The following is a 10,578-nucleotide window of genomic DNA, read 5'->3' on the forward strand; positions in this document are numbered from 1 at the left end:
CAATCCTAAACTGATGTACAAAGGTACATAGCTACAGCTTAAACCAGGGGTTTTTAACCTGGGAATAATTACCCCCAGGAAATGGGGGTTATGGTAAGGACTTATTAGGGGAAAGGGTGGGGGATATCAGTGGCTCAACAACCATAGGGACTGGTTGAACTATGTTCACGGGCTCCAACCCTAAGAAAAAGCAGTACATACAGACTGAAAATCTTTATATCTTTAAATTTAAATTGACTTGGCAGGAGACCACATGTTAAAAAATCCCAGGGGTATGGTCCACACCCACTTAATAGAAAGGATTTATAGGGGTGCGGGGTAATTCAATTGATCAAGGGTCCTGAAAAAGGGTAAAAGAAACAAAAAGGCCAAAAAATCCTGGCTTATACCAAGACTATTATCAATGATTCGTTCATGTGGTAAAAATATTAATGAAAAGATGGCACAAGGTTACAACGTTTATTGCTGTTATTTCCATGTTCATGTTCATGTTCGAACGGAGGTTTTCATAAAAATATTACAATTTCTGGACTTTTCCTTTCAATAGTTAGCGTTATTTCAATAATAATAAAGAATATACACTGGCAAATGAAAAAAAAAGTTATATATTCACTCATTAAAATCCCTTTTAAAAAAGCGTAAAGACAGATCGCATTTGCATGACCATGTAAGAATGTTTCAATAGCTATACTTAAAAATCGACAATAAAACAGAAACAATAAACAGACTTAAGTTCAAAACCAAAGATGTTCCCGTAGAACAAGCTGGGGGAGCAAGTTTATCTATAATATACAGCATGACTTTCTTTCATTGAGACTGGGGACAACTTGATAATACGGTATCTGTTTCTAAACAGGTTTTGAATATTTTCGTGTATCTGAAGTAAAAAATAAACGGTAATTGATAACAAATTATATTTTATATATAATACTTGTATATATGAACATGATAAATAAAGTAATTGTACGTGCAAAGTATAGGTTGAAAATCGAGAACATCGTGTCTAGCAGCAGAGTCACCGGCCTGTTGTTGTAATGTACCAAATAAATAGAATTAGCTGAACGACAAGCTGAGATGATAAACTCAATCGCCAAATAGTATCAAGGCGAAACCCTGTTCCCCAATCCTTTTGATATGTTTATGTGAATGAAATATTGTGTACAAAAAAGTAGTATCAAGTATCAAGGAATGATGAGCATGGCCTGCTGGCCCACCACAGTATAATTCAATAAAGTACTTGGCCTGGACTTTTAAGCTAATAGGTAGATGAATGAACTCGGTCTTTGTACTTGTTGGTGTTTAAAATACATACCAAATGAGCTATATAAGCTTTGAGGACTCCAATTTTTTTGTGTGGCATCATCATACCATGACAATATTATTATCACTTAATTATATCATGGGAAAGGTATAATCCACAAAATGTCACGCTATACCTTGACTGCAAAAGCCACCTTTCTTGTACCACAAAAGTATGTAAATTCAAAGATTTGTTTGATAGGTTGGAATGCACGTTTGCGAATACAGCCAACTTGTCATACAAATTTCATCATAGCTTGACCATTATTAAGATGGGGAGGTAAAATGGAAAATACTCACCCGCAGTAAAAAGTCTTGTGACCTGAGAATGTTGTATATTTGTTTGGTGGAATTAAATTTTGCCCACCAAATGAAATACTAGCACAGGAATTAGCATTATACGTACACGTTGCATTAAAATCTACAAGGTTAAAAAGTTTATAGTGTAGATAAGAAATAGTATCAACCGGATTTCTTTTCAACATTCCGGGAGAATCTAACTTGTAATGCGAACTTTCTGAATAAGCTAAAAACTGTCTAAGACATTCTGAATTAAAAGCAAGGAAGTTAAAACAAAGTGGTCCCAGTATAATTAGAATATCGGAAAATGTACATATTTAAATTCCTTTCTACATGCAGAGCTACCAGCCATCCATTGTGTCGATGAGACTTGTCTATGCCACTCCCGAGAAGAACTAGCTGGTCATAAGGCTGTGTGCATGAACAGGTGTTACTGAAGTATCTTAGATACACTTGAAGAGCGATATGATCATAAATTGGCAAGATGAGAGGTTGGATAGTAAGATGGTCAGCACTATGCACATGTCTGTGATATGTGAGATAAGCTTTTATAATGAGTGTTTTGAGTTTATCAAAAATATTCTGTGACTTACTGTCCTTATCCTTGCAGATCTCGTCAAAAGCCTGTTTATAAGATTCACCAGAAGCAAACAGACTTTGAAATTCGTCACTTGCACATGTTCTATATGCTGTTATAAAACATGCAATTCGACTCTTAAAATTCGCCTTATCTAAGCTGAAATTGATTAATATGAACATTATTATGACAATTCTCAGGTAGCCGAGGTATGGAATGAAAAGTTTGACGTCGTTTTTTTCTGTACAAATTTATTGAAGATACGACGCCATACTGTTTGCGATAAGAGTGATTTTGCCAGAAGAGTAGCTTTAGTCTACTTGTTTTAATTTCCAACCACCGAAGGATCATTATCATGTTCGCTACAGCCTGTATCAAAACCTTAGATTATTGTCCCGTCTTAACGACTTTTTGTTGCAAAGAATCTTAATAACATCACTGATGTAGTGATTATACGCTATAGTAAACACAGCCAATCAGCTTAATGTTTACAGACTTTCTGTCGAGGCCCCCGGCTGTACACGCTAGCGTACAAGCAATCAAATCGATGCATTTATAAACTTCTATGAGACATGAAAGGTGGCCATTGCAGTCAAGGTATAGGACTCAGTTGTAATAGCTTGACATTGTGAAGATGGCGGAAACATGCTTGAATTCGAGAAGAATGGATCTGAATATACTTTACTTACAGTAATACGATGGTTGATTTATCTAGAATATAACTTAAGGGGTAATCATCTGTACACTTTTTGACAGTAGCATTGAAGCTAGTGCATGTACTGGTATCAATATTTACACTTTGACTGTTTACTAGGCCTAAAAAAAAACAATTATAACAAACGTTTTCTGTAGTTACTTAATAGTGAATACAATTTTCTATCCATTTTAACTACATTCTAAAAGAACCAAGTACAATCAACAATTTTGACCCAATTTTCAGTTTACAGGCTAAATCTTGAACGCATTTTTAAGAACAAGGGCAATAACTCAAACTAATTATTTTTAGATTCTTCTGATTTTCTATAGGATTTATCCTTGGTTGATAACAAACACTCACACCAAGTTTCGTCAAACTCAGTCAAGAATTGTGCCTTCTTGGGTGTTAAAAATGGAACGCACTTTCAAGAACAAGGGCAATAATTCATACCAATTATTTTTCTAAATTTTCATTAGGGTTCATTCTGGGTTATTACTAACACTCCACCAAGTTCCATCTAAATCCGTCAAGAATTGTGCCTTCTGGAGTGTTTACGAGCTAAAAATTGAACGTGTTTCCAAGTACAAGGGCAATAACTCATACTAAATATTTTTCGAAGTTTCGATTTTCGACAGGGTTCATCCTTGGGTGATTACAAATGATCACACCAAGTGCCAAGTGGTCGGGTGAAGGCAAATACGCCCCCCCCCCCCTTTCCATTTCATGAGGGAGTAAAAAATAAAGGAAATATTCGAACGACTAAGCCAGTTTGCCTACTTTGAGATTGGACACAAACTAATATATATACACATATCCTTAATTTTAAATAACTTTTCATTTATCTTGTTTAAAATGTATAATTTAATTAATTGACAATGCACATTACATTTTGTGTTTAGTGACGAATATTGTTGTAAATTAAAGTTGTATATGCTTCAGATATTTAAAAATAAAAAAAATAAAACTTACCAAGCACTCCTACGATTATTACAATCTGGAAATCATGTTTGTTGAACAAAACTAAAAATTATGTTAATTTAACTTTGTTAGTTTTGCCTTGTATTTATGTGTCTTGTTTATTCGTCTTTATGTAGGCTACCAAATATGAATACGTTGTCTTAGCAATTATCAACAAAGGGGCATGTTAAAGAAGACATTCAAGACAAAATTATGAGCGAGATATGCTATCCTATAATTTCTTATTCAAAAGAAAATACATATTAAATGCAGAATTCCAGTATAAATTATATATGGTATTATTCCCATCAAGCTGAGTGAGAAGTCAGTTTTCATAGTGGATACATGGTGTTCTTGACAATAACCATCAACAGAAGGTCAACATAACTAGATCATTTTAAAAGGGCGAGGGCGCAGATTGACTTTGCGTCTATCAGAAGGTAGGAGCAACTGTACTTTCGCTCTCACCCTTGGTTTTTTACATATGTTTACTCACTAAAATTACTTATGATAGGACTATAGACAACAGAAACAGACCTTTGTCTTGGGACATAGATTTTAGTCCCAGGAGAAAAACTTTGCACGACGTTTCAAGTTTACGAGAGTTCAACTGGTGCTGCCGACGCATGTTTCTGATAAACATTCTTCACTAGCACAGCTTCATTGGTAATGAAGCATAGATCATCACTGAAAGTAGGTGTTTGAGACTAAAGATGAAGAAATAGTCTCTTTAAACATTTGCTTGGTTACTATTGTTTTGAAATTGATATCTATCCAATTCTATTATTCAACAGAGACCACTGTACTTATATGTATTTCTGATTTTAAGTCATATATTTCTAAAACAGATTATATTTCATAGATCAAATGCATGTAGTATTTTATTGTATATGAAGACGGTTTAATATGACAATAATTACAAATAAATACCACGTTGCCTCATTACGCTTAATCTTAAAGATGGGTTCTCTCATTTTCATTTATGAAATTTATGAAAATAAAAATGCTTATACTTATGTGAATGGAAGGTAGAGGTGTTCTAATGACTTAGAAATTACCAGTTTGTGCATAATTGATTCACAATTAGCTAAATTAGAAGAGAATCACTAGCAAAATTCCCATGAGTGACCGATCAAGAAAGGTCAAAACGTCTCTTTTTGTTTATCTAGACTCTACATTCTTGAACATTTATGATTGGTTAAAACTTAATTATATGCAATAAGAACATAATGATATGATTAAGAAAAATGATAATTCTTTAGAAACAACATTTAGTTTGCTTAATTTGACACATAAAAATAAGGAAACCCATGTTTAATGTTTTGTTTTCGTCAATGGTACAACGTTCCGCGGATGGTGGCTATAAAAGGCTTAGATATATATTAAGTGTCTATGAAAGATTTACATGCTTATTACCTTGTTTAAATAGACGTAGTTTAGGGTCGTTGGTGTACCCAGCAGTAACTCTTTGGCTCGTAATGATATGTTGATATTATTACAATGATAGAATAGTTTAACTGTTTAAATAGTGCTCAATACATCAATTGAAGAATGATATAGAAATATTAAAACAGAACCTAAAATACATATAGCTGTTACTCACGCTATGCGACCCGACCTATATAATTCAGCTTGTGTCCCTACTGAAGTTGGACAAGTAGAATTTACTTTCATGTTATTCTCGGATCGTTTGTTTAAAGATGTTTTCTTGGGGGCATTATGATGAAAAGCTTTTCGTTTAGACAAAGGTTTCATCGTTTGGTTTTATTTGTGTAAAGTTATTTTCACATTTTTGATGTTTAAACGACTGCATATGGTTGTCATATCTTTCTTTAAACGTGTTTTCAGTCAGTCCCAGATATTATTTACGTTCATGTGTGTCATTACTATAGTAACTTTATGAAGAGAAGAGCCAAATACAAAGAGATTCATTCTTTCATTATATATTTGTTTATTGTATTTATCAATTATAGATGTCTGAATTCAACATAATCAATAAGCATAGCCACATCATCACCATGCCACGTTGGTAACCAATGGTTTCTTGCGTTCCAGAAATCTGCCAGGGGATTTTTTGCATTATTCTTCCATGGTTTAGGATAGGCGTATTTAGTACTATCACCAAATATACCCGGAGATCCACCAACAGCGTTATTCAATATCAAATAGAACTGAAAATAAAATGTGTGAAGTTTTACGTCAAACTCGTCTGCACCTTATTGGTCTCATAAAGAAGGGAATAGAGCTGGATAATTGAAAGAAGTTTGGCTACTAATTTTTTGTTGGTTTTGTCACTTCTATACAAAGAAAAATAAATTAACCTTCTGGGCCTTATTCTCGATAACATAAAAATTCAGATTTCAAGAAATATAGTAATAATAATAATATATAGTAATAATAATACTATAGATTTAAAATCGATTTCAGAGTTTGACAAATCAGAGGACTGGAGCAAAAAGATCAAACATACCTCCTGATCAAATGGAGCAATTTTGGAGCCATGTGTCCATGGATTGTTGCCATGGAAGTTGAAATGCTTCCAAACGGTAGATCCATTAGATATATCCATTCTGGTGATTTGAAGATTGTCTACATATAATCTGTAATTAACAAAATTCAATCTTTAAAAATCATTTCATAATTTGAATCCATATTTGACTAGCAATTGGCGCCGAAGCTGACATCTTTTTGATTTAATGAAGAGTTGGGTAGGTGGGGAAATTGGAATCATAGACAATTAGTTTTACATGCGAACGAGGCACATTTCGTTATAAAAAGTGTTAAAAAACTTGCGTACATAAGACGGTCGGGAGTCCACTCCAATTTGTACGTATGAAAACCATGCCAATCTCCTTGTTTCTTATACCTGCAAAAGAAATATTGAATTATGTTATTATTAATACATATTATTTGAGTAAATCCTTAACTGGAGAACTAAGAGTGCAACCTCACATAAACTTTTATGTTCAAGAAATGTGCATAATTTTTGAGATTGTAAATGGATTAATCTGAAAGTGAGAAAAGAGACTTCTTACAATTCAACACCGTAATTTGATTATTGATTCTGAATTTATCACTATCTTTTGTATTAGGAAAAGTGGCGACTTACTGAGCTCCAGTTACATGGTGATCAGCTGTAAATGCGGGTCCCATGTGAAAACTACCAGTAACCCTTTGAACGCCAACTTTCTGACCATTACCCCATTCCATAAACTCATTGCCTGTAAGAATTAATAGTTATAATGTATGTCTAACAGTGCGAATTCTGTTTATTTAAACAATGTTAATTGGAACTTAAGAGAATCCAATGCCCAGATATTAAATGCTAAAGTAAAATTGAACATGCCAGTATTCGTATTTCATAAGAAGTAGCATTGTTTGAGAAGAATACTAACTTGCTGCCTCCATCATATCAATCTCACCAGACTTTGGCCACCCACCATACACACTTTTTTTAGGCATCAACCAAATAGCTAAAGAGAAGGAAATCCAATAAAAAAGATATAAAACATAATGGTATAACTGTGGAATTTATGTGGTCGTTTGGAAAAGAATAATGATTTAACTGTGGTCGTTGGAATAAAAGAAACAATTATTTAACTGTGATATGTAGGCAGGAACATACCAGTCGTGATATTACGACAAGATTTCATTTCGTAATAGGACACAAAGCAGTCAGCCTAAATTCATACTCTAGTAACTCGCTTATGATATCATAGTCTTACCTGGCCAAAGCCAATCACCACGAGGAACTTGAGCTCTTATTGTTACTGTACCATATTTAAGCGTTGGTTTACTTTGAACCCTTCCAGAACAAGTTGGTGGTAACAGCCCATTCTTTGAATCACGATAACACCCATTGAAGCCATTGTTTGTACATGTTCCCCATGTTTCTAAAATTGCATCAATTCAAAATTGATTTCTCGTGGTAATAAATTCTTTGAGTTTCAGTAAAATATGACATAAATCTTTCGGTGTAGAAACTTTATCCCTTTATCAAACATCAACTCAGACCCAAATTACAAAACTTATTCTAATGGTTGTTACCATCTGTTACTAAAAATCCTTCCAGAACTACAGATTTCATTTTCATTTCAAACACAGTCACATAAGAGTAGTTTTAAGATTGATAAACAAGGTTGCAATAATTATTTCCTTCTGTTATGGTTGATGATTTTTATTATTGATTAAATTATCTATGTCTGGCGTCATAAAAGTTAATTTTTTTCACTATCATACTTTACATTGTTGATTTTATGATTTAATTTACACTTACTTTTTACATCCATAGTACCATGCCAAAGATCGTTATCAGTAAAGTGTCCACTATCAATAGTTAGAGTCTAAAGGGAAGACAAGAGTAACATATTTATTCTAGATCAAAATGGTTAGGATAAATGAAATCCAAAACAACATATTGGCAAAACATACTTTTAACATGAGGAAGAATATCAATCACAAGTAAATAAGTATTCTATATATTCGAACATTGTCCGTTGTGATATGAGGAATTGCAGTTCTCTCAACCTTGCATTTGATAAAAAGGAAATGACATTTCTGCAAAACCTTAACACCTAAACAGTGTCTTTCGATTCAGTAAAATAATGCCAAATTATTTTATACTTTAAAAATAACTTCATTTATAGGCGTCGTCACAAATGGGACAAAATATGCTTTTCCTCATGGACAATCAGACAAAGCTAATAATTTTATTCGTTGCTCTCTTTATTTCATTTTATGCAAAGAATAAGGATGTCTCAACATTACTTACTGGTTTTAGGTAGAGATGACCGTTTTTCAGATATACATTTCTGCGGTCATTTGTGTAAACCTGGAACTCGTTGTGCTAGGTGTAAGAAAACGGATGTGAATAAAATAAATCTATATAGAAAAATATGTTATGCAATTTCTAAAAAAGCCATGGCATTTAAATCACTAACCAAAATTTGAATTTTCATTGGGTGGTTTCTGACATCTATATTTTTTCATGAGTCTCTATTGTTGTCTATTGATTGATGGCTTCTGAAGGAAGAGAGAGATCCAGCATATTCTTGAGCTCCTTTTTAAATATAGAGATAAATTCACACTACCCAATCACCAGTGGCTGTCACATCGATCATCCAGTTGTTTAAATTCAAATGCTGTCCATTAAAATCTTCCCTAAATATGACTGCACCCCTCATTCTTCGTGGGGGAAGTGGCATCAAGGATGCTGAAATGAATTGTTGTTTCCATTAGGTTTACCAGTTACTATGTTCAATGTTTGTGGAAAACCGTATCCTTTTGTGTGATTCGTTGTACAAGCAGGTGCTTCCCAGACTTTTAAAATATGCCATCATTAAGAACACCGTAGAAAAAGATGAACCAAAATTTTAAATTTATGATAATAATTGTACCTGTAGTCCATTCTTGGACTTTGGAAGTTTGGGTACCAATAACTTTATTTACAGTAGCATAATACTCAACCTTTTTCTGTGGCTTTAAACCATCAATTCTTGCTCTCCATTGGTTATCGTCTGAAAGCAAGTGAGATTAATCTGAAACCTAGCTTTATTGTAAAGTTGAACGTATAGCAGATCAAGCTTGAGAAACATCGGGATCTAGCCGGTCGAGGGTGTTTAAGATAATGAATGGATATTGCTACACGTAAGTAGGACATAAAAATTCCATTTAGGTACATAGTACTACTTCGCCTGGCCTGTAATGTAAGAATTCTCATATTCCAACTTGAATTGTCCAAGGTATTTGTGAGAAAATTTTCGTTTTGTCGAATTTATTATATTCGGGTAAATTATATATTCCCTTTGGCTTTTCTTGCAGGATTTGATTAAATTCAACAATTTATAACTTCATACCACCAAGTTCTGCATTCACAGTTTGAGCTTCAACACCATCAGGAGAGTAAGTAAAGGCAACATTTATAATTGAATTCTCATCTGAAAAAAAAAATAGAAACTATAATCAAATTTTGAGAATCACTCATAAGGATTAGAAAAATTAACTTTCTAAACAGTTTTCATAAAACTTTTAGTCAAACCGCGATATTATGAAACATTACAACTAAGAAACCTGTTCATAGAGAAAATCATAAAACCGCTGCGAATTACTTAGAAAACGAACAGCACGGGATGTCGCAAATAAAGACGCTAAAATACAAAATACAATGTACTGCATTTTAAAACATAAATACATGTCTTCAGAAATGCCTTGAAAACATATTGAGAACTTACTTTTCAATGAAATCTCTCCACCATCGGATGTTTGTATATATTGGGGGTCATCGATAGCAATAACGAAATACACTGACAATAACAAAACAGTTATAGACCGGAGTATCATCTTTACTGCAAGTTAACGCTTGTGAATTGGTAAGCTTATAGATTGAATGTAAATATTTATATCTATCCCTACTGTTAAAACCTGATAAACATCTGGTCAATTTCCCATCAACATTTTTGCAACCTTGAATGATTTGTAATGTAGCTCAAGGTTTGACCATCTATGAAATCATTTCATATTGATTTCACAAAAGTACATATCAGGCAAAATGCGCGTGATAAGTGACATTTCAATAAAAATCAAAACGGTCCTCATGAGGATTGTCTTTCCGAAGCATGTGTTAGCAGCATGTTATGGGCTGTAATCTATACGAGTTGAGGGTCCTTCTTCTCAGTTCTACTTACAAACATGATAAGTTAACTGTAGTCCGATATGGTACCTTTTTCTGGTTGTTTAATGCACTAAGCAT

At 33.4% G+C, this 10,578-nt stretch overlaps 2 protein-coding genes across 2 annotated transcripts; both read right to left on the reverse strand.

The window, feature by feature from the left end:
* Window positions 1-807: 807 nt before the first annotated feature.
* On the reverse strand, window positions 808-4,458 carry LOTGIDRAFT_163570 (hypothetical protein; the record flags this gene model as incomplete). Its single annotated transcript, XM_009060073.1, has 6 exons — window positions 808-877; window positions 1,600-1,720; window positions 2,193-2,335; window positions 2,866-2,992; window positions 3,843-3,893; window positions 4,368-4,458. The coding sequence occupies 6 exons, from the start codon at window positions 4,456-4,458 to the stop codon at window positions 808-810; spliced, it is 603 nt and encodes a 200-aa protein (XP_009058321.1).
* Window positions 4,459-5,797: 1,339 nt separating this feature from the next.
* Window positions 5,798-9,013, reverse strand: LOTGIDRAFT_122317 (hypothetical protein; the record flags this gene model as incomplete). Its single annotated transcript, XM_009060074.1, has 9 exons — window positions 5,798-6,001; window positions 6,301-6,430; window positions 6,628-6,696; window positions 6,940-7,051; window positions 7,226-7,303; window positions 7,556-7,723; window positions 8,107-8,173; window positions 8,602-8,676; window positions 8,921-9,013. The coding sequence occupies 9 exons, from the start codon at window positions 9,011-9,013 to the stop codon at window positions 5,798-5,800; spliced, it is 996 nt and encodes a 331-aa protein (XP_009058322.1).
* Window positions 9,014-10,578: the final 1,565 nt, after the last annotated feature.

Source organism: Lottia gigantea, assembly GCF_000327385.1.
Source record: "Lottia gigantea unplaced genomic scaffold LOTGIsca_40, whole genome shotgun sequence".
Lineage (NCBI taxonomy): Eukaryota > Metazoa > Mollusca > Gastropoda > Lottiidae > Lottia > Lottia gigantea.